Source organism: Erythrolamprus reginae, chromosome 1 (genome assembly GCF_031021105.1).
Source record: "Erythrolamprus reginae isolate rEryReg1 chromosome 1, rEryReg1.hap1, whole genome shotgun sequence".
In the NCBI taxonomy this organism is placed as follows: domain Eukaryota; kingdom Metazoa; phylum Chordata; class Lepidosauria; order Squamata; family Dipsadidae; genus Erythrolamprus; species Erythrolamprus reginae.
This window is the reverse complement of record NC_091950.1, coordinates 157041359-157066710: the sequence shown is the minus strand read 5'-3', so window position 1 is coordinate 157066710 and position 25352 is coordinate 157041359. Positions and strand designations below refer to the sequence as shown.

At 39.0% G+C, this 25352-nt stretch overlaps 1 protein-coding gene and 1 non-coding gene across 2 annotated transcripts in view; one reads left to right on the top strand and one right to left on the bottom strand.

Annotated features, from left to right (window-relative positions):
- The window catches only part of CLASP1 (cytoplasmic linker associated protein 1), a 273270-nt gene that overhangs the window by 97996 nt on the left and 149922 nt on the right, over positions 1-25352 (top strand). The window contains exons 4-9 of the mRNA XM_070730165.1: positions 3606-3684; positions 9487-9590; positions 11703-11794; positions 11901-11976; positions 22933-23030; positions 24184-24251. Coding sequence (XP_070586266.1) covers positions 3606-3684; positions 9487-9590; positions 11703-11794; positions 11901-11976; positions 22933-23030; positions 24184-24251 — 517 coding nt within the window. The remainder of the gene's footprint in view (positions 1-3605; positions 3685-9486; positions 9591-11702; positions 11795-11900; positions 11977-22932; positions 23031-24183; positions 24252-25352) is intronic.
- LOC139158229 (U4atac minor spliceosomal RNA) lies at positions 618-745 on the bottom strand. The gene has a single exon (XR_011557628.1). It is a non-coding gene; the product is annotated as a U4atac minor spliceosomal RNA (small nuclear RNA).

Below are 25352 nucleotides of genomic sequence, written 5' to 3'. Positions count from 1 at the left end.
ACCGGAGCAGTTAAAAGCGAGTACACCATTGCTTTAGCTTTCCTGATCTTGTCCGTTACAAACGTTAACACAGTGAAAGATTAGGGAAAACAACCACTTAAACCTTCCTTAACTACCTATTGATGTTTTACATGCAGCTTTTAAAAGTTTTTGAATTTGTTAGATGCCTTTGGTGATTGAAGACACTGTTATTGAATAGGTGGAAAGAGGAGTCGAAGGGGGTTTTGTATGGGGATTCAAATATCTCTATGCTCTTAGCTCAGTTTGGAATTTTTTTGTGGTGGAATAAATGGTACCTATGGAAATAACCAGTTTAACTATGATTGCTTTAGGATACAGAAGTTGGCAAGGTTAAAAACCTTATTGTTGAATAAATGGTACCTATAAGCAGCTTAGCTATGATTACTCTTACAGAGGTTGTGAGATACAAACCCTCCTAAAAGCACAAGCTGGCTATTCCGGGTCTACCATGTAATCAGTAGCACCACCTGGTGGCAACTGCTGAAAGACTTAGGAGTAGAACCCGAATGTGCATTATAACTCGCACAAAAGAAGGAAACGCCATACATTAACATTACTTCCTAGATTTGTACCCCGCTGGGGGTTAGTTAGAATAAGGTTCCAAAAATTGCACCTCATGTGAGGGACGAGCCCCCAAGGATGCTTAGGTGTTGTGTAGGTGTTAGCAGTACTGTTCTCACTAGACGTTCATTGAACAGTAGCGCAACCCCAAGATAAGGATGGTTGAGAGACACCATGCAGGCGGCGGTCTGGGGAACTAAACGGGAAAGCCATCGAGGTCATAGTGAGGCGCGACCCCACGTTTGCTTACCTTAGACTGCTTTGCGGAGGGCGGCGTGTTGATTGAATGCCGTTTCTGAACTATTTGCAAAGCAAGCGGCTTTTCGTCTCCCCTCATTTTCGTGAGTTTGTGGAGGTTACCCAAAATGCCTTGCAGAGGTCGCTTTGCATAGTGGGCGGTGCTACGAGGAAGCGTAGCGGGGAGGCAGTCTTAAGCTGAGAAGCAATGCTGTCTTCCGCTTGTGAAAGGGTTTTTTTTTTTTTTTTTTGGCTCGCCTGCTTAGCGGTGGGGGAAATCTCTCTTTCACAACCCTTTTAAGGTTGCTTAGGCTGTATTCCTATATCTGTCCTCGTAGATTTTAGAGCTTGGTTGATGTTTTGTTTTCCTTTTTATTTGAAGCCCTTAATAATGTTACAGACCAGCTTTTTCCAAACGGGCGCAGCCCCACCCCATTAGACTGCAATTTCCACAAAGGAGGAGGAGGAGGATGGGAGGTGTAGTCCAGTACTACAGGCATGACAAAGGCTGCCCTATTTGGGTAAACGTCCTCTTATCAGAAGAGCTCTGCATGTAAATGCCTTCTGTGTTTGGAGTTTGGTGTGCAATTGGAAGCTTATTTATCTTTGAATCCTGCAGCAAGTACATTCTGGGAACTACATAAATTTGGTACTTAGTGGCTTTCTAAAATATATAACAGGATGCTTCATGCAAACACTTGCAGATGTGTTGTGGCTTCAAATCCAATAATGTCTAGCTTTGTAGGGAGAAATCCTGTTTTTAAAGTATAGCTTTGTGGAATTTAGAGGTGGGTCTTTTTGCGTTTAACTTAGTATTTTTAAAAATAAATTTCAGAAAAGTTTACACCTTACATTTCACATGTAGCATAAGTTATTTCTCCCTGAGCCTTATTTATATTAATTATATATAAGGCAATACTTTTATAGTAATTCCATCAAAGGTATCAAAAGTTGGAATAAGTTAAACACAAATACTGCATTATTGGTCTCTCCCCCCACCTTACATTTTTGAAGTATGTATTTGAAGTATTTATTCAGAATGTATAATTGTATGGATTCAAAATGTTTTTGGATTCAGAACAGTATGTATTTAAAATTCATAATCCATTTATTAAATTTATATGCTGCCCAATTCTCAATTATTCTAATCATTTGGTTAGTCATAAATATACTACCCGCATAAGAATTTCAATCCCCCCCAATATGGCTTTATAACCTCTTTGAAAAATTCATTATTAATAAAATATTAACTGGATATTTTAAATAACATCTCATTGAATACATTGTTTTATAACTGTTGTGGTGCCACGTAGTATACAACATTTTCAAAACATAATGATTAAGCTTGGTAAACATGTCAACAACTTCAACTTATACAATATTTAACCCAGTTTTTTTGTAACTCAGTTAATGTTAATTTGCTTATTAATAGCTTCTAGGTTACAAAGTGGTACATCTTTAGTATAGTTTGATTTGCCATTTCATGTATTATTTCAAATAATATTTCTTTCTCTTTGCTTATCTTAAACCAGTTTTGATAACTTTTGTGGGAAGTAATGTTTAGACTTGCAGCTGTTCTACTTGTTTGCATTTTCCTGAGCATAATGTTAACTAAGTTTCTTGAATCACAACTAAGAAACCACAAACAAAATACAGTGGTACCTCATGATACGAACCCCTCGTCATACGAACTTTTCAAGATACGAACCCAGGGTTTGGAATATTTTTGCCTCTTCTTACGAACTTTTTTCACCTTACGAACCTGCCGCCGGCCGCTGGGATGCCCCACCTCCAGACTTGAGTTCCTCCCAGTTTTTTCCCACCCTGTCCTGCCCCATTCTCCCCTCTGGATCTCCATGGGTTTCCTCTGTTTTTCTGCACTCTTTCCTGCCCCATTCTCCCCCCTGGATCTCCATGGGTTTCCTCCGTTTTTCTCCACTCTTTCCTGCCCCATTCTCCCCTCTGGATCTCCATGGGTTTCCTCTGTTTTTCTGCACTCTTTCCTGCCCCATTCTCCCCCCTGGATCTCCATGGGTTTCCCTCCCCCCACTCCGTTCGCCTCAGCTTCGTCTGCCGGCAGCTTTTTTTTTTAAAGCCTTAATGTTTTGGATTTTCCTAATCGGCTTGCACGCATTATTGGCTTTTCCATTGATTCCTATGGGAAACATTGTTTCATCTTACGAACTTTTCACCTTACGAACCTCGTCCTTGCACCAATTAAGTTCGTATCATGAGGTATTACTGTATAACACTACATTTACTTGACATCATTCCTCCACTCTTTTTCTGTGAGGACTTACAACATAGGTTAATTAATCCATAATGTGACCAATCTTAAAACTTTTACTATCACTCTGTAATCTAGAATCTTCAATCTACCTTTAAGTAATGAGAATCAAGGTCAGAATAAGCAATATTTACTGCCCTGTGCAAATTTAGATTACTGAATAGAAGGATCTACTCCAATAAAGGTGCATTGCATCCAAAGGAACATTGGTTTCTGTCCATCTTAGTTGTTGAATTGGGTTCATTTATCTCAATAGCAGCTGCCTAATTACACAGTCCTATCTACAACATTGGTTACTTAGAAGACTTCAGATCTTTTTAAACATCAAAATGAAATTTGTGCAACTTTAACATTAGTTTTTTTGAGAATTTTGAGAGCCCACTCCTTTAATATCCTTTTAATGCCTAGGTTGAATATTTACTGTTTTCATATTCATGTTTCTTTTCCATATCCAGAGATTGCATCTGTTTTTTAACATTGTTGTTGTTGTTGTTTTCAGGTTGTCCTGCTGGGCTTGGACATCTTATCTGCACTGGTGACACGGCTCCAAGATAGATTTAAAGCTCAAATTGGCACAGGTGAGGTAATCAGAGCCGAGGGATAGGCTGCTGTATTAAACAGGGCATACTAGCCTTGGTAACTTTTCTTTAAATTTAAGCTTATTTGGTGATGAAAGTAAGGTTATATCTTAGAAGAAATGGCAACCTGCAATAATTAAAAAAAAATCAGGAATTTTGCCATTGGTATGAAGACAGAAATTATTTTGCATTGTAATAATGTTAGATAACTGCATAATTATTTTGCTTTTACAGTTTTCCCTGAGGAACATTTGATAATATGCAGGTTGGGATCATAAAATGCAGTTAAATCAGGGGTGTCAAACTTGAGTTGTCATGGTAGCATCATATTGCAACTTTCCCCTCTTCGCTAAACCAGGCGTGTGCAGTGTGTGTCATATCTGGCCTGTGGGCTGTGAGTTTGACAGCCCTGAATTAAATGGTTCAGGATATAGTGGGAATCCAACTTTAATATCACAATATCCATCCATCACCCTGGGGAAGGGGGAGTCATTTCCCCCCTCAGAGAAGGTCCGCAACTTGGGCGTCCTCCTCGATCCACAGCTCACATTAGAGAAACATCTTTCGGCTGTGGCGAGGGGGGCGTTTGCCCAGGTTCGCCTGGTGCACCAGTTGCGACTCTATTTGGACCAGGACTCACTGCTCACAGTCACTCATGCTCTCATCACCTCGAGGCTCGACTACTGTAATGCTCTCTACATGGGGCTACCTTTGAAAAGTGTTCGGACACTTCAGATCGTGAAGAATGCAGCTGCGAGAGCAATCATGGGCTTTCCCCAAAATGCCCATGTAACACCAATACTCCGCAGTCTGCATTGGTTGTCGATCAGTTTCCGGTCACAATTCAAAGTGTTGGTTATGACCTATAAAGCCCTTCATGGCACCGGACCAGATTATCTCCGGGACCGCCTTCTGCTGCACGAATCCCAGCAACCAGTTAGGTCCCACAGAGTGGGCCTTCTCCGGGTCCCGTCAACTAAACAATGTCGTTTGGCGGGGCCCAGGGGAAGAGCCTTATCTGTGGTGGCCCCGGCCCTCTGGAACCAACTCCCCCCAGAGATTAGAATTGCCCCCACCCTCCTCGCCTTTGTTAAGCTCCTTAAAACCCACCTCTGCCATCAGGCATGGGGGAACTGAGATATTCTTTCCCCCTAGGCATTTACAATTTATGCATGGTATGTTTGTTTGTATGTATGTTTGGTTTTAAAATAAGGGTTTTTTAGTTGTTTTAGTATTGGATTTACATGCTGTTTTTTATTACTGTTGTTAGCCGCCCCGAGTCTACGGAGAGGGGCGGCATACAAATCAAACAAACAAACAAACAAACAAGCAAACAAACATGTTTTATCAGGCTATTATGTAGGCTATTATGCTAAGCCATGATATGGCTTGCTTATTTGCTAAAATATGCTATAGGAATAAGACAGTTATATGAATTATTGTTTAGTTTAGTAGGTGGTGTGAATCCAGCAGCAAAAAGTGTGCCCTAGAGTTTGCACTTCAAAACTTGACAATTCTGTTTAATTACCATCACATTATAACAGTAAATACATTTATATCTGCATTTCTGTCATGGTGGCACAGTGGTTAGAGTGCAGTACAGCAGGCTACTTCTGCTAACTTGTGATTGCCAACAGTTTGGCAGTTCAAATCTCACCAGGCTCAAGGATGTCTCAGGCCTTCCATCCTTCCGAGGTGAGTAAAATGAGGACCCAGATTGTTGGGGGCAATTCTATAAGTCCCTTAGAGAGGGCTGGAAAGGCCTGTGAAGCAGTATATAAGTCTTTAGTGCCAATGCTATTCTGTCTCCATTTGTTGAGGCAAGGAGAAGAAGGGGAAAGACTCTTTATTACAGAATGTGCAAAACATTTAAAAAAGGAACAGTATGCAAGAATTATAGCTTCCTTTGAGAACTGTAAATTGGGAAAAACGCACTTCAGATTGTGCAGAATGCAGCTGTGAGAGCAATCATGGCCTTTCCCAAATTTACACCAACACTCCGCAGTCTGCATTGGTTGCCGATCAGTTTCCAATCACAATTCAAACTGTTGGTTATGACCTATAAAGCCCTTCATGGCACCAGACCAGATTATCTCAGGGACCGCCTTCTGCTGCACGAATCCCAGCGACCAGTTAGGTCCCACAGAGTGGATCTTCTCCGGGTCCCGTCAACTAAACAATGTCGTTTGGCGGGACCCAGGGGAAGAGCCTTCTCTGTGGCGGCCCCTGCCCTCTGGAACCAACTCCCCCCAGAGATTAGAATTGCCCCCACCCTCCTTGCCTTTCGTAAGCGCCTTAAAACCCACCTCTGCCGTCAGGCACGGGGGAATTGAGATCCTCTCTCCCCCTAGGCCTTTACAATTCTATGCATGGTATGTATGTATGTCTGGTTTTTATATTAATGGGTTTTTAATCATTTTTAGTATTAGATTACTATTGTACACTGTTTTATTGTTGCTGTTAGCCACTCCGAGTCTCCGGAGAGGGGCGGCATACAAATCCAACAAACAAACAAACAAACAAACAAACAAACAAACAAACAAATAAAAGATAGAAAAGGAATTAAGTTTGTAGCCAAAGAATCTAGCTAAAATTCAGGCTCACATTCTCTTTTCAAACTTTTTTTTTGCCTCATAGCTTATGAGGTGACATGCCTTGTATGTAATTTTTAAAGATGATTACATCATGAATCCTCACAAGTATGGATCTTGAAAGAAATTATAGACTGCACCAATTGTCCTAATGCTCATTTTCAGCTGATTGGATAATGTACCTTTGAGCTTTGCACAGGACATGGGGAAGTCATGAAGAGCCAGTTTGGTGTAATTGTTAAGGTGGTGTCCTAGAAACCAGGAGATTGTGTGTTCTAATCCTACTTAGCTATGACAGTTAGATAGTTGTCTTTGGCCAGTTAGTTTCCCTCTGCATCACCCACTTCACAGTGTTCTTATAAGGAAAATAGGAGGAAAGGAGTGTATTAGATATGTTCTCCACCCCGAGCCACTTACAGTACTAATAAAAGCATGATAAAAAAAAATCTAAACAAAAGTCAATACTGTGGAAGATTCCCATGATGACACTGAATTAATATTTGCATTTACAGTGTAGATTGTTGAATCTTTAAGGACTTTAACACAAACAAAAATTATACAATCAAGTGAAAGTGTAAAATACGTGTTCACAAACAAATGAAAGCATGGAATAAAACTAAATCAATCAAGAATCCCCTCTGAAAATGCCCAGTTTCCAGAAAGCAATCAGGCGGGCACAAAAAAGTAGCACATTCCCTTAAGTTCCTTATAGCAGACACCACATAGGCTGAACATGTTGTGGCAGTTCAAATGAGTGTATCTACTCATGCAGGCAACTAGCAGTTTTAAAAGTTAATGCCAGCACTTTAAAATTGTACCCAGGAGCCTTGTTAGTAACCAATGCAGATTCCCATAACATTGGTAATATGTTCCCACTGGCAAACACTGGTCAGCCTACAGACTGCTGTACCCTGAACTAACTGGCGATAATGAGGACCTCAGCCATTGAAGCAAAATCTTACCACCCTAGCTAAGGTCACAACTGGTGCACCAGCAGAAGCTGGAAACACCCACCTAAACATACCCCTGGAACCATCTCCTCCAACTGCTGCTGTTGTAGCAGGACCCATGAATCCCAAAGAGCCTCAAACCACTAATTAATATTAATGTAAATGTGATCTGGTTGACAAGTGCCTAAAATGCAGTCACATGACTTGCAGATATGTGTATGGCAATTGTAACTTTGAGGATAGGTTGTAAGTAACTTTTGGGGGCTTCAAAGATTTGTTAACTGACTGGTCATTAAGCAAACACTAACTGTATGGGGTAACTGCAGGCAGCAGCCATTAATGCTGTGCATGAAAATAAATGGACATACTTGAAAAGCTTGTAGCATATGCAAATACAGTGATCCCCCGGGTATCGCGACCCCGATCATTGTGAAACGGCTATATCGCGAGTTTTCAACCCGGAAGTAACACCATCTGCACGCATGCGTAGATGGTGGAGTTTGCGTTCCGGCAGATCAGCTGCTGGGCGGCCGAAGGAACGTTCCCTGGGTCTTCCCGCCGGCATGGGGGGCTTCCTAGCACCCCCCAAACCCGGGTTGGGGGCTGGGGGGGTGCTAGGAAGCTCCCCATGATGGCGGAGACCTGTTAAAACACTCGCCGGCTTCCAAACCGAGTCCTGAAGCCAAGCGCCAAAGGCGAACTTCTGCGCTTGGCTTCAGGACTCGGTTTGGAAGCCGCGCGAGTGTTTTAACAGGTCTCCGCCATCATGGGGAGCTTCCTAGCACCCCCCCCGAGCCCCCAACCCGGGTTTGGGGGGTGCTAGGAAGCTCCCATTGTTGGCGGAGACCTTTTAAAACACTCGCGCGGCTTCCAGGACTCGGTTTGGAAGCCGCGCGAGTGTTTTAAAAGGTCTCCGCCAACAATGGGAGCTTCCTAGCACCCCCCCCGAGCCCCCAACCCGGGTTTGGGGGGTGCTAGGAAGCTCCCATTGTTGGCGGAGACCTTTTAAAACACTTGCGCGGCTTCCAGGACTCGGTTTGGAAGCCACGCGAGTGTTTTAAAAGGTCTCCGCCAACAATGGGAGCTTCCTAGCACCCCCCCGAGCCCCCAACCCGGGTTTGGGGGGTGCTAGGAAGCTCCCATTGTTGGCGGAGACCTTTTAAAACACTCGCGCGGCTTCAGGACTCGGTTTGGAAGCCGCGCGAGTGTTTTAAAAGGTCTCCGCCAACAATGGGAGCTTCCTAGCACCCCCCAAACCCGGGTTGGGGGCTCGGGGGTGTGCTAGCGAGCCTCCCATGTCGGCGGGGATGTTTTAAAACACCCGCGCGACTTTCCAATGAGTCCCGAAGACAACGCGTTTGTCTTCGGGACTCATTGGAAAGTCGCGCGGGTGTTTTAAAACATCCCCGCCGACATGGGAGGCTCGCTAGCACACCCCCGAACCCCCAACCCGGGTTTGGGGGTGTGCTAGCGAGCCCCTCATGTCGGCGGGGATGTTTTAAAACACCCGCGCCGCCCCCAATCTTAGGCTCCTCGCTAGCGCTGCGGAAGTAAAAACACCCTCTGCACATGCGCAGATGGTGTTTTTACTTCCGCAGCGCTACTTCGCGAAAACCCGCTCGTTGCGGGGGGTCCTGGAACGGAACCCTCGCAAAGAGCGGGGGATCACTGTATAATGATTGATTTGATTTGATTTTATTGGATTTGTATGCCGCCCCTCTCTGTAGACTTGGGGAGGCTAACAACAGTAGTAAACAGCATATGACAATCCAATATAAACAGTTAAAAACTCCTATTGTAAAACCAACATACATACAGACATACCATGCATAAAATTGTAAAGGCCTAGGGGGAAAGAGTATCTCAATTCCCCCATGCCTGGCAGCAGAGGTGGGTTTTAAGAAGCTTACGAAAGGCAAGGGGGGTGCGAGCAATTCTAATCTCTGGGGGGAGTTGGTTCCAAAGGGTCGGGGCCACCACAGAGAAGGCTCTTACCCTGGGTCCCGCCAAGCGACATTGATAATGACAGGGCAGCCCTTTTCATAGCCTATTGCTTGAAACAATTGTCTATTTCTTCTACATGAGAAGTTTACCAAAACAGCACAGAAGGCTCTTGTTGATCTGAAATGCCAACTCACTCTCTCTCTCTCTCCCTCCCTCTCCCTCTCCCTCTCTCCCCCTCTCCCCCCCCTCTCTCTCTCTGTCTGTGTATGTGTGTGTGTTACTCCTCCTTTGTGACCCACCTTTCTTTTTGTCTCCAGTGTTACCTAGTCTAATTGACAGACTGGGGGATTCAAAAGACTCTGTACGAGAGCAGGATCAGGCCCTGCTGTTAAAAATCATGGAGCAAGCTGCTAGTCCCCAGGTGAGTTCTTGAAAATGTACAATGATTAGGTACAAACTTACAATACCTGCTCCAAGAAAATCATTCACAAGTGGGTTCAGTTTGTGTTGAACATTTTTATTATGTCTAGTAAACTATATTGTTCAAATAGGATGGGTGCTATGTATCCATCAAAGGCATACAAGGTTAAGATGTATGGTAGCAGCAAAATTGTCCTCAGTACTTAACAGGTAGCATGGGGAAGTCAGCAAAACAGTAGCAGGATTTATATCAATGCAGAAAATATCCTTAATTGAAGTGATCAAAAACGTTGCAAGCAGGAATTGTTTTATGATGTGATAAAGGCTACCTTGTGTATTTGATCAGAGTATTTGTGCTCCTTTTGTAATCAAAGTAAGCCACAGGTGAAGCATACTTTTGCAGTATACAGAAACAGGCACAGAGAAGTGGAGATAGGGAGATGCTGATCTGTATATATTAAACCCATTAATACCAGAAATAAAATTAAATATATTTTGAGAACTCTGAGAAAAATTTAATAATTTAGCTGCCATAATTCCATAACTACAGGTAGTCCTCAGTTTACGACCCAAACTTGATAAGATTTTATATTTTCTATAAAATAAGAAAAATGTGCTAATGAAATTCAGCCATTTGTCACCAAAAAATGGTGTCATGATATAGGAATATTCGGTGTCTACAAAATAGGGGTTGTTAGGATGTACTTGAGGATTGTAACAATAGATTGGCTATCTGTGCTTTAAAACTTCTGAATAAAATTATATATAGATTATGAAGTATTTTATGTATAAATAATACAATTTGTTTAACATTCTATCAGAGCAGTTGAATTTTATACAAGCTATTTTAATTACCTTGCTTTGGAGTACAAAATATAACTTTTTAGAGTCTATATGTGGACATGATAAGAAGCCAGCCAAAATAATAAAAAGAAGCCATCTCAGTATCTTCCCGCCTAATAAAAATAAACTTCTAAAATAGTTTTCAATATTTTAAATTAATTAATTTAAAATATTTTAAATTAATTAATTCCAATTGCCTATTTTACCTTCATTCATTTATGCATCCACACATGCACATTATGTGTGCACATTTGGTAGGGAAGGTTTGCCTATTTGCCGATGACTCTAAAGTGTGCAATAGGGTTGATAATCCTGGAGGCGTCTGTAATATGGTAAATTATTTTACTGTACTAGATAAATGGTCAAAGCAATGGAAACTGCAGTTTAATGTTTCCAAATGTAAAATAATGCACTTGGGGAAAAGGAATCCTCAATCTGAGTATTGTATTGGCAGTTCTGTGTTAGCAAATACTTCAGAAGAAAAGGATTTAGGGGTAGTGATTTCTGATAGTCTCAAAATGGGTGAACAGTGCAGTCAGGCGGTAGGGAAAGCAAGTAGGATGCTTGGCTGCATAGCTAGAGGTATAACAAGCAGGAAGAGGGAGATTGTGATCCCGCTGTATAGAGCGCTGGTGAGACCCCATTTGGAATACTGTGTTCAGTTCTGGAGACCTCACTTACAAAAAGATATTGACAAAATTGAACGGGTCCAAAGACGGGCTACAAGAATGGTGGAAGGTCTTAAGCATAAACCGTATCAGGAAAGACTTAATGAACTCAATCTGTATAGTCTGGAGGACAGAAGGAAAAGGGGGGACATGATCGAAACATTTAAATACCGGTATATTAAAGGGTTAAATAAGGTCCAGGAGGGAAGTGTTTTTAATAGGAAAGTGAACACAAGAACAAGGGAACACAATCTGAAGTTAGTTGTGGGAAAGATCAAAAGCAACATGAGAAAATATTATTTTACTGAAAGAGTAGTAGATCCTTGGAACAAACTTCCAGCAGACGTGGTAGATAAATCCACAGTAACTGAATTTAAACATGCCTGGGATAAACATATATCCATCCTAAGATAAAATACAGAAAATAGTATAAGGGCAGACTAGATGGACCATGAGGTCTTTTTCTGCCGTCAGACTTCTATGTTTCTATGTGTGCAGCCCTATCACATTTGTGACAATAGGATACTCAGGATCAAGAAGATGCAACTGATCTTGGTTTACGGTGTTTTCCCACCCCTTAATTTCTTATATCTATGTGACAGTACGTGTGGGACAGAATTTTGGGAGGATTCAAACACAAGAATTTCCGGACAAGAGAAGGAATTTGCCTCTGCCTTATTGCAACTCTTAATGCGTAAGTTGGACTATTATGCCTCATTTATACCTGCATTCAGTTGTTTTGAAAAATACTTAACTGATATGTTGCTTGCTTGCTTCTTTGTCTTCTTCTGCTGTTTTAGATCTGGAGCTCAGAGTTTAACCTTGAGCAAGATTGTGCCCCATATATGTAATTTACTTGGTGACCCAAACAGCCAGGTGAGTCTTGAATGTTCTTCATTTGCTTACTTGTATCCTTCCTGGAGAAGAATAACTATTCTCGAGATTTAAAACAATGTATTTTATTTTAATTTCAAAATTTCAAAACTTTGCCTCACCAAAATTTCATGTGACCAGGAAAGTTTTAACTTTTTTTATTGATAGCAGATGCCTATGCATTTTAAAATATGTGTCATCATCTTTAAGCAGTAATCTGCTTAAGGAAGCACTTGTTTTTCTAGGATTCATATGACTAGTGCTTCACAATCGCAGGATACGATTACATTAATTTAAAGCATGTTGACAGATGTTATGCAAAATCATAACATCTGTCATTTTGTCAAATCTGTTAAATTGTAACTTTTTTTCCTTGTTGAATCTAGATTGATGTTCTGATTTTATGATTAAGATTAATTTTTGCTTCTTCGTTCTGAATTTCAACTATACCTTTTAAAGGGAGTTCTATTCATATTTATTGGTGCATATTAGCATTGAACAAGCAGTTTGGAGGCCCCGATAAAGGAGAATTCGTGATTGTGTAAAAAAGCAGCCCATGTTTAGATGAAAGCACACACTTATTTCATTAATGTAAAATATTTGTATTCTGCTTACATTGCTTTATTTTTTCAAAAAATTCCACACGTACTTTGTTGTTCAACTGACGGGTAATCGGTATACTTATCTTTGAAATTGCCTTTTTTCATTTCAATTGTACAATTCTCAAAGACTGCATGACAGATTCCTGCAGTTTTCCTGGCAAGGTTTTTCAGAAGTGGTTTGCCCTTGCCTCCTTCATATGACTGAAAGGAAGTGACTGCCTCAAGATCACCCAGATAGCTTTGTGACCAAGGTGGCACTAGAACTCCTGATCTCCCAGTATCTAGTCTGATGCCTTAACTACACTTTACCGGACAGGCTCTCCATGATGAGTTCTTCCATGTTTGCAAAATATAGAGCCAATATAGAGTTCAGAATGATTATATTCAGATGTATTTTGTACAATTATATTAACAAAAAATAGGAAATATTAGAATTACAATATTGTATACTTTGTAGTGTGTTTTGCAACTGTCTAGACCAATGATGGCAAACCTTTTTTTCATCGGGTGCCAAAAGAGCGTGCATGTGCACTATCGCACATACGCGAGTGCCCACACACATAATTCAATACCTAGGGAGGGTGTAAACTGCTTCCCTTGTCCCCCAGAGACACTCTGGAGGCTGGAAACAGCTTCTTTTCCAAGCTCTAAGTCTTTGCAGTTTTTTTTCGTTGCTTTGCTTGCTCAGAATTTTTCTTTCCAACCCTAACCAGGTTCTAACAATGTGCCCAGCTCTTATTGGCTTGCAAACTCTTTCATTGTTACTCTCTCCAAATAAGGATTTTTTAAATTCATAACCAGGGGATAAAATAATGTACTGAAACTGACCAGATTAAGGATGCTAGCCAGTTGAATATCTTATAACCAGATTCTTTCCCCTATTTTCCTCCCCAAAAATTAAGGTGCGTCTTATACTCCAAAAATATGATATTTTGGGTCCTGCAGCTGCCCAATAGATTGAAGACTGCTTTGTATGAAAGCTTATATGTGAATAGAGAATCTAAAGAATGATTAAATTTGTTGGCTCTCTTCTTCCATCCTATTTTCATTTCCTTTTAAAAAACTTTTTTTTAATTGAAATATATACATTAAAAACACAACATATAAAGAAACACATATATACATACACACATACAAAACAACAACAAATATATTCAATTAAATTATTCTCATCCATTAAACACATTATCTCCATAGTCATTTTTAAAGCTATTACAGGCGGCAATACTGAAAAAGAAAAATTACATGTTTGTTCTGCTTCCTATTTTCATTTTCTATTTACTAATCCAGTGCTTTAATGAACCAAATTCTTAAAACAGTATTGCTAATGTGACCCTTAAACAAAATAATGTTTTTTTCTAGCCTAATTGAAAAAACCCTACATACTTTGACAAATAACAGAGGGTCACAATAATGAATACCAGAGAGGTTCTGTACACACTCTAGGTATAACTATTACTTCTAAATCATTTTAAAATCAGCTACTATCCTAACACTGGAAAGTAACTATTGCTAGAATATGAAGGGAATATTGTTTTGCAGCTATTAATTGGTTTTTTTTTCTTTTTTGGCATGAGGTAATTAGTCTTTCCTAAAAATGTCCTCATCTTAATCCTTTTGAGCATGACGTACACATAGTATTTTAAGTCATATTCTTTGCAAAAATCTTGTTATTTTCCTGATCAAGCCAGAACACCAAGATAGAATTATACCAGTTCCATATATAATTAGAAATGTAACTAATTATTAATGGATGTGAACAGGACTAAAAATAACTCAGTCAGTTTAGCAATTGGAGTTTTCTGAAAGGGACAGATAATTCAAATCTTATCAGAAAGTAATCTATCTTTCACTAATTGCTGTAAAGTAGTCACAGTGAATCAGCATTGTCCTGTTAATTGCAGAATATGGACTGTCAATCACCCAATCCATCATTTTGGAAAAGGAGTATTCAACCCAACATTTGTGGATTTAATGTTAGAAAACTATCAGACAATTTTGGAGTGATATAGTTTGGGAGGAAATTAGTCTGAAAAGATAACAGTATTCTTATTTCTAGTTGAAAAGTAGAAAAGACCATTGATTTTTAGATTGGTTTCCTTTTGAATAACTAATCTGGGTTTTATTTGGGTTCCCCTCCCCCTTTGTTTTTTTTAATGAGTCATACCTTAAATAATTATCTGGTATTAAACACTTTGTTATTTGATATTTAATGTATTTCAGACCTTTGCTGTATTATTCCAAATCCTAAATTTTATCATGATTTTTCACCACCAGCTTCCTTCCTTCCTATAATAATTATAACATTGTGCTGTAAGAAAAAAAAAATGCAGTTATCTTCATTTACTTCCCCCTAGAATAGATATCAGGATTTAAATATTTTAGGTAAGAGCCCCAATGCCTTTGCGTTTCTAATTTATTTCTACAAAGACTTCCATGTTGCTCAGATAATTCACTTGATTGGAAAGCATAATGTAGGACTAAAAAATAAATGCCGCATCATAAACTTTATTACATGTCATGAAAACCACTGTTAAAAAATTCCAGCCAAGTATAACCGTGACCATGTTTTTGTACCTCTGGCTCTTAGCAGAAATGCCTAAGCTTTCTTTTGGGGCCAAGTATTTTATTATTGAATTTTAATTGTATGAAACGAGGTAATTGGGATGCCTCTTTTAGAGTGTTCTATGTTATTGTACCCTGCCCAGGAATTAGGAATTGGCATTGTAAAAAAGCTTTGGATAAATGCACCAATAAATAGTACCCCCTAAATCCATAAAATCAATGTTTTGCTTCTGAGGCTTGCATTATTGATATTTAAATGGTAAAAAATAAACTTACATGGCTGTTTTAATTAAATATAGATATTTTTATTTTTTACCCAATCTGTAATGAAATTTATGATTAACTAAACATCAAGTATTGAATGATTTCATTAAAGGCATGTTTGTTTATATGTCATAATAACATTTATTTAGAACGGCTTTGTCCAGATTGCTACTCTCTGTATGTATTGGCTAAGATGGCAGAGAATTTTAGAAACTAGCCCAAACCAATTTGGAAGATACCAAGTTGGAAGAAACTGACTTGGAATAATATTTTAAATCACTATCTTTCCCCCCTCTAATTTTCCTACAGGAGAGGGGACAAACCAGGTGCCTCATGTTCTTGCTGTAAGGCAAATGAGTTGCTGGGTTGTTTAAAGGAAATGCTAATGACTGTGAAAAAAAAATTCATTTTAGTTTTCTCTTCCATCTGTTCTGTAGTGGTACTCTTCTGAATGTAGATAACCATCTTTCCTAGGTAATTCTTCACTAATACTTGGGCCTCTGGTGATGGGGTCAACAGCATGGTGCTATTCTTAAGTAGTCTTTTCATCTATACAGACAGAAAAATGACTGTCCATTTATCTACCTTTTTATTAATTTCTTTTGGAGAATGAGATACACTACTTGTGAGGTATTGGAATTTCCTAGGGAAGTTGATTCTTCCTTAGCGCATGGGTGAAATACGTAAGGCCAGTAGTGGAAGTCCAAATTCCAGAACCTTTGCCTGTCAGCAGTTGTGCAGCTTTGAACAGTGACAGCTCAGGAAAAAATATATACATGTAAACAATTTGATGGAAGGATGCACAAAAATATCCTTTAATATGTATGTTTGGCCTCCTGTGATCATTCTTTTCCTCAAGATGTTAAGACCTTGGGCAGTCTATTGGCAAAGACTTACTTCCCTCTAGTCTTGCAACACAGTGGCTTACCTGTGGTTACCATGGAGACAAAGAGAGCTTTCAGCCATGATAGGCCAGAAAGGTGGAAGAACAGCGTGGAAGGACCGTTTGGGATGAGGATAGAGGCCTAGTGAAGAGGGCTGGCAGGATGGGTATGATTTGTGGGAAAGAAGAATGGAGGAATAATTAGAAAAGTTTGCAGCTCTGTGAACAGAGAAAAATACAGAAGAGGAAAATATTTTCTAGAAATGCTATTGTTAATGTCTGGATGTGTATGTCTGTTGTCCCTGGATCAATTTTGAAATTTAACCTCTTTTTGAACTGGAATTTCCCTTCTGAATCTGATGCTGATCAAAGACAGGTACATTGACCTATTATGACATCGTTTATAAGACCATTCAAGTTATATTTTAATTATAACATCCTATCTATCTATCTATCTATCTATCTATCTATCTATCTATCTATCTATCTATCTATCTATCTATCTATCTACCTACTTCTTTCTATTTTATTTATCTTATTTATTTAAATTTATTGGCAGCCTAACTATAGTGGAATCTGAGAGGTACACAAAACTAGAAAAAATATAAAAGCAGCTAAAACTTTAAATAGGATAGATAGTATGGATTAAATAATAAAATCAAATTGGTTTTAACTGTTGCCTGAATAATGGCCTCTATATTGGCCTCCTTCCCACTTAACAACTATAGTCTAGATTTACAAACCACTATGGCTGGGTTCTCACATCATACCCAGATAAAATCAAAAGCCATGCCTATTGCTTTTTAGCATGAGAAGTTACTCTGCTTTTGTTTTAGTCTGCTTTCACTTAATTCTCATTTTTTTAAAAAGCAAGTAATATGATTTCTTATCTCTAAAAAAGGCAGGAAATCCCAAACTCTGTAAAATTTAGAAAAGCCAGATTTTCTTTCCACTATGAAATTTTAAAAGATTGTTTACTAGCTTCTTCTATTAAGAATGATGGCAAGAAATATGTTTCATTTATCTTGCAGGCGTATTGTAAATCCAGATCATGTTAACATGATCTTTCGTGACTGAAGGATGCCAAAGCATCCAATTGTAAATATATTGACATAATTTAGCAATCTGCACATACAAGAGAAACAGAGTTTGATTCCTCTAATCTGTTGCAGTGGTACACTTATTTTTGAAAGAGGATATTTTCCTTCTCTAGGAATATATTATTATTATTATTATTATTATTATTATTATTATTATTTATTAGATTTGTATGCCACCCCTCTCCGTAGACTCGGGGTGGCTGTATATTAGTATATATATTAGTATATTAGTATATTCTCTAGGAATATATTTAGCACTATCCACGTTAGTGCTAAGGGAAAGTGGACTCTTTTTTATTAATGTACTAATTTCTGCATTTTTGTTATCTATGGTTAGCAAATCAGGATATAAGGTTGGAAGGTTTGAAATGTGATCAACTGTGCTAGAGGCTGTACTGAAAGTCGGTAGTTAATTATATGCACATACAAATTACCATAGAGTTAGCCAGATGAACTTTCTGCAGCAACATATTGCAAAATGTCTTGTGGCACCTTACATATCCCATAGATTTATTACTATAAACACTTTCATGGATTGTGATCTCCTTAGGCAGTTCCAGTTTGTCTATTAATCTGTTCTGATATATTTCTCAAAGTCTTCAAAAATTGACTTGGTAATTGGATAAATAATGATGACATCCTCTTTGACACTTTGACACTGTTTTTTTTGCTTTCACATTAAGTTGTGGGGAAAAAATGCTTTGCCAGATACTTCTAGTCAGAGATTAGTTTATCTAATACACAGGAGAAGTTCTTCCATGGAGTTGACAGTTGCATTTGGTGCTTATTATCATTAGATTAAAAAAATTGTAAAGGGCTATCTTTTCCACCAACCACTCAATTACCTACCTACTTGTTCACTCACTCACTTATATTCTACCATTATCAGATCATTCTTTTATTTGTTGATTAACTTTACTTTGATTTTAACTTTCATTGTGGAACTTTCTGTACTTTCTGTTTTAATCATTGTCACCTGCTTTGCCTACTTTAAGTGGAAGGTAAAGTAATCCATGGATGGATGGTTAAATAGTAGATTGTGAACCCATCAAGTTGTGATTGACTTAATACTTGGTTAAAATAATGACTTTAATGAATGGACATTATTAAAAAACAAGTAATTTTTTTTCTACCAAGACATTGAAACATACAAACACATCAAATAGTCAATGAAAGTTTCTTTAATTGAGTAACTGGCCATGATGTCTGAAGCCAATTGGCTTGTTTCGGCAATTGTTTTTTTCTCTAAGAAGTGCAGTTGTTAGCTTTGTATTATTTCACCACAACAAGAGTCTGCAAGGAATTGGGCAGCTTAGAAATTTAACTAATACATAAATAAATAAACATCAAAACATGGTGTGCTTTCTGAACAGTGTCCTTGTAGACAGGAAAGATGACATGGGGATATGGTAGTGGGAAGAACCACTATAATTTGGTTCTCAGGTAAGCAGGAAATGTACATGCAGAAATAAATTCCAGTAAAAATTCACACCATGACCACTCCCCTCCCTTTTTATTTCCAGTTTACACAAAATATGTACACACTTTATGATTTCTTTGGTATGCTTGAGTCTGGAATTCAAAACACACCTTGGCTGTCTAAATGTGCAGGCCTATCCAGTTGATAATTAACATTTAAAATTTGGTTGCTATTGTTTTAAAAACATTGTTTCTAGTTCAGTTGTATGAATAAACCTGCTTCTATGTAACATTGAAGTCAAGAAGAATCTTACTACCAAGAGGAAGGAAGAAGTAGAGGAGGAAAGGGGATTACAGGTCGTCCTTGACTTATGACCAGAATTGAGCCCAACATTTCTATTGTTAAGTGAGACATTTGTTAAGTGAGTCTTGCCCCATTTTACAATCTTTCTTGATATAGTTTTTCAGTGAATCGCTACAGCTGATAAATTAGAAATCTGGTTGTTAAATCCTGGTTGGTAAATCCACAGTAACTGAATTTAAACATGCCTGGGATAAACATATACTGTATCCATTGTAAGATAAAATACAGGAAATAGTACAAGGGCAGACTAGATGGACCATGAGGTCTTTTTCTGCCATCAGTCTTCTATGTTTCTATTTTAAGTGAATATGGCCTCCCCATTTACTTTGCTTGTCAAAAGGTTGCAAAAGATGGTCACATGACCTTAGGACACAATGCTAAGCATCTGTATTTTGATCACATGATCATGGGGCTGCTACAAAGGTTGTAACTGAAAAATGGTCATAAGTTACTTTTTCAGTACTGTTGTAACTTTGAACAGTAACTAAATGAGCAGTTATAAGTTGAGGACTCCCTGTATAGGAATTTGGTTCTACTTGTAGAAGTAATTTTAAGTATCAGTTGAAGATAATATGAAAAGTGGGTCTTTGTGTAAGCTATTCGTAAGAGCTGAGTTAGTACCGTGTTTCCCTGAAAATATGGCCTATTCAAAAAGTAAGGATTTTTTGTGGTAAGTCTAATATACACTCTAGTTCAGAAATAAGCTCTAATGAAGGGAGTAGGCATTGCCAGCACAGAAGGCAGCCCTTCACTTCCCCAGTCACCTTAAGGCTGCTCAGCTCCTTAACTGTGGCCTGCAGATCAGCTGATCCAGTGAAAGCTGGGAGTTCTGTCTCTCCGGGCACCTGGAGATGTTTCTGGCACACTCTTGCCAGCTCAAGTCCTGCACCAGGCACCAGACAAATAGGCTCCCTCATAGTGCCTCCTCTCCCATGTGAAGCCAGCTGTACTTGACCCCCCGCCTTTCAAGCCCCAGTCTCTAGCTCAGCATTTTGTGCACACTCACTTGGCCCCCAAATTCCTACTGAACGCAGGGTGGGTGACACAGAGATTGGCACCAGGCTCTGAGTCCCAGGTTGAGCAATCCGTCGACCTGGGACTGGGAGGGAAAGGGACTGGTATTGGAGCTCCAAGCAATGACTGGTGCAGGCTGTGTCTGTGCAGCCATGAAGCGGGATCGGTGTGACCGGTTCTTGCCCACAGCATTGCTGGTCAGGATCGGATCAGAACCACTGTCACTGCCGGTTGAGATCAGCAGGCCAGATTTGATGAGCCGGGGATGGGGAGCAAGGGTATTCCAAACTCCTGGACCAACTGGCCTTTTCCCGATAGCTCTTTCTTTGCCTTTTAGGGTCGATCGTCAAAAATCAGTATTTTCTGGGCAGAAAAATTAGTTTCTCCCCCCCCCCCCCCCCCGGTGGCCTCACTTCCTCCAAGACTTTCTTTGCCTATTGGTGCTTGATTACCACCTCTGTTGCGTTTCTTGCCATTGTGTTCAGGGAAACAAGTTTGTCGGACTACCCTTCTCATGAGAAATTGGAATTAATTGATTTAGCTTTTTTTACGCTAGTCCTGCAAACGTGAACAGCACTGCTTCGTGGGCGGTGGGATGGCCTACTGTGACCATCATACCATTAAATAAAGAAGGAGGCATGCGTCGCTGGGCCTACTGCTCTTACTATGGCTGCCGTTAACAAAAGAAGGGGCATGGTTGCTAGGGTTGTAGGAGCTGCCACTGCAAGGCTGTTCCGCGTGGATGGCAGGTGCCTGTGGGGCATGTTCCTTTCCCTCCCTCTGGCCTCACTTCCTCACGTCGTCTGCACGGGAAACAACGATGAGGCCAAGCGATGCATGGGGTGCGCCACTTGGCCTCTAGCCACGTTTTTGGCTGCAAAAGCAGCCTGACTGGCACCCACAGAGCAGCTGCTTCGTGAACGGTGGGATGGCTGAGACAATCACACTGTTAGGTAAGGAGGATGGCAAGGTGCATCACTAGGCCTCCTGTCAGTTTTGCGGCTGCAAAACGGACCCACTTGCCGGCACCTGCAAAGCAGCTGTTTCATGAATGGAACGCTGTTTCATGAACTGCTGTGACCCTTCGGGAAGTTGGCATGAGGAGCCACACCTCCACACCTCTTACTGGTACATGGGGGAAAAAATTAAGAACTCCCTGAAAATAAGACCAAGCGCTTATTTCCGTGGTCAAAAGAAAATAAAGACCTGGTCTTGTTTTGGGGAAAACACAGTTGATTGATATAGAAATAGTTCTGTAAAATTTATTTTGAGTTCTGTCCTTTGCTATAAATAATTAAGTGCTATCAATAAAGAAAAATATTTATAACTTGGGTTGAAATGTGGGATTGAATTGAGGAGTCCTTGGTCCTCTCCCAACGAACTCTCAATTAAGTGCTATTTCTATTAATGCAATTTATACAGAAAATGGCATTTACTTCTGGTTTTCAGCAAAAGCATGCCCATAGCAAACAACTATATTGTTTGCTTAAGAACTAGGGCAGATCAGATGCATTAAAGGTACTGTGCTCACTTAATGACCACTGCAAAAAAATCATAACATCAGGTTGGTCATATAATTAGTCTACTTTGTGACCATTACAACATATGACCATGATAGACAGACTGCATTAGAGTTGAAGTTGAGGACTACAAAGCCTAGATAAGTAATGGTGAACCTTTTTTTCCTCACGTGCCGAAAGAGCATGTCTGCATGCTATTGCGCATGCATGAATGCCCACACCCATAATTCAATACGGGGTGTGTGTGTGTGTGTGTGAAAACAGTTTCCTCCCACCCCAGAGGCTCTCTGGAGGCTGGAAATGGCCTGTCTCCCAACTTCTGGTGGGCCCAGTAGGCTCGTGTTTTGCCCTCCCCAAGCTCCAAAGGCTTTCCTGGAGCCAGGGGCGAGTAAAAACACCCTCCCTCATCCTCCCGGAGCCTCTGTGCGAGCCATAAATCATCTGGCCGGTACACACATGCACATTGGAGCTGAGCTAGGCTATGGCTCACGTGCCAGCAGAAATGCCACCTGTAGTACCCATGCCATAGGTTCGCCATCACTGGCCTAGATTGTTTTGTAAGAAATTCTCCTTCTAAGGCATTAATATACTACAATTCTTGCACTTTTAGGGATAATGTAATGTTTTCTTCTGAATAAACCATTTCAACCATATTGTGGTCTATATTCAAAGTATGTAACCATACAGGTCTCTCCACGCATCCTCATTTTCAGCAAAACTGCCATAAAACATAATCACATGAACACAGAATACTGCAAACAGACAGAATTGCAACCTTTTGCTCGGCCCCAAAAGTTTTGTCATGGGGTTCAACTGTCAGAACTTCAAATCTGGGTCATAAGTAGACCCCTGATAGTCTATTGTAATTTTGAACAGTAATGTAAGTGACTGGTCATTAGACATGAACTACTGTACCTGTATAGAAATTATTTTCAAATAAGCTATAATAGAGCAAGAGATGCTATTTATATGAATTACACTAAGCTTTAAAAAATCTTGGGTTCCTCCAGAAGAATTTTGAAAATGTGTGCTTTCGTTTAATCATGATTTGTTGCCTGGATGTCGTTGGGAATACTGATTTACGCTAACTGTGGTCATTTCAAGGAAACTGAATGGATGAACCCTTTGTGATTTCTAAAGCTAATGTCTTAAAATTAACTATAAATTAATCATAATCCTAAAATGCAACTTATAAAAATATTTTCCTTTCTTATTCTTTAATGATTAGGTTCGTGATGCAGCAATAAATAGCCTTGTAGAAATCTACAGACATGTAGGTGAACGTGTAAGAGCTGATCTCAGCAAAAAGGGATTGCCACAGTCTCGGTGAGTAAAAAGCTGCTCATTCTGAGTTTTTCTTCATTTGTTAGGTTTTGAAGTCCACTTGTGGTTTTTAAAAAAAATCTGATTATTATAAGCAACTCTCAGTTGTGATATTATCTTGAAAATAATGAGATTTAAATGCAATATATCCTGAAGTAATGGCATTTTATTTGTATATGTTCCTGGAAAATGATATACAGTAATCCCTCGCTACTTCGCGGTTCATCTTTTGCGGATTTTCTACTTCACGGGTTTTCAAAAGGGGCTTAAATCCATTAAATCCATTGAAAATTTTAAATCCATTAAAAATCCATAAAATTCTTCTACAGTACAACTGTACTCTATTAAAGAAACTGGTAGCATATCACATGTAGTTCCGGCTGAGAAACATTATAGAATGACTGTATAATGCAAAGGGTGGGTTTTAAAAGTCCAAATACTCGTTAAATACATAAAAAACTATCTTTCCTCTACTTCATGGAAATTCGTTTTTCACGGGTGGTCTTGGAACGCATCCCCTGCGAAAAACGAGGGATTACTGTATAGATAGTTTCAATGTACAATTGAGCCACAATTTTGGTCATAGGTTCTGATGATTTTAAGGGAGGTCACCTCTCAATTTGATAACTTTATTGTGGCAATCTTTAAGCAAAAATAGCAGTCACAAAGTGAATACTTTGTTCACTATAGAATATTTGTTGCTGGAAATCAAAAGTAAATAACCAATTTCCACAAAAAATGTCCTAAATTGTTGATGTGAATGTGAGCCCAAAATGTGGTCATGTGACAATAGAGAGGGGGTCCCAGATGTTGGAGTTTTGTGTCCTAAATAGCTTTTTTTGGGTTTCATTGTCCATCACTAAACAATCATCCATAAACTGAGGACAGCCTGTATCTTTTGTTTCAGTAAATTAAAATTAAGTTTGAAGAATGAACTAAATTTTCTCAGGGTATGAGGAACACAGTTCAATTTATGTACTGGTTTGAAATTACAGATTCTTTAAAAATATTTCTTTTTTGTTTTCATTAATATTTACATTTAATTAAAAGTAGGAAAAATGGATTTAAATTAGAGGAACAGATGTGCCTTATTTGGATGTCATGTAAGTACTGTACTAGCAAAAATCATTATTTTTCTTTTTTCTTTTTAAACCAGGCTGAATATCATTTTTACAAAATTTGATGAAGTCCAGAAATCAGGCACCATGATTCAGGGAGCTGGTGGTAAGTAGTAGTGTTTTCTTCAAATAAGATGAAACCATTGATTTAGTATTTTAAATTTTCTTTTATTGCTTAAACTATGAGTGTCATGTTTTTCTACTTCGGCTTACTATTTGGCAGAGACATTTCATTACATCTATAGACATTTTTATTAATATGTGGTGATTTGTAAATCTGGCTGAAATCTAGTAATTAGTCCATATGCAATATTGGATTATACAGTATTGAAAATGCTTCAGAAAATAGTATTTGTAATTGGGAAAGCATGAGCTTTGTTCCTCTTTGGAATCATTATATTTGTTATATTTGTTTCCTGTAAATGATATTATTGACTTTCATATATTACAGATAATACTTTAAATCATTGTTTGCTCTTTCATTAGATGAACTGACCAGTTTTTAAGTATGAGATTTCTTTTCCTCTTTATTGTAGGGCGTGATCAAAGGAAAATAACCAGTTTTATGATTCTTATGAAGAATGGCTTTTTATGGTAGTAGAAATAAAATGTCAGTTGTTAGATACAAATGGTGATATGAACTAGGCTTTACTTTATGTAACAGGAAGAAGGATTTCATCTTGCTGATATGCCGTAGTTGCTAGGTTACAGGAAGGGTTTTCAGTTTTTTTATAGCAGAAAATGATGCTAAGCTGCAAGCTGGATTTCTCACTGGTTCTTAATATTCTGTCTATGCACATTTGTGTTTATGTTTCTGCGAGAGAAACAGATCTGCAAATTGTTGGATTCAGGGTCTCAGCTAATTATTGTAATTTCAGTAGAAATCTATTTCTGGATGTGAAATGAATGATGTGATGGAAATGTTTGCATATTCTTTAGAACCATTTTAAAGAAAATGCTTTCAGCTGGTTTTGATTCTTTTTTTGATGAAGATGAAGATACATTAATTGTCCTGTTTAAAAGCAAGGTTTTAGAATTGGTGTAGAGATGAATTTCTGGTTCTATAGCTCTACCTTTTTAATTTTACTTTCCAAGGAAGCTATTCCCCCCACTCTTGCTTTTTAAGGATTGAGAAATGTGTTAAATTTCAGCCACTCAGATGAGATTCACTTTGCCCTCTGCTATTTACAGCAGCGTTCTGCAGAAT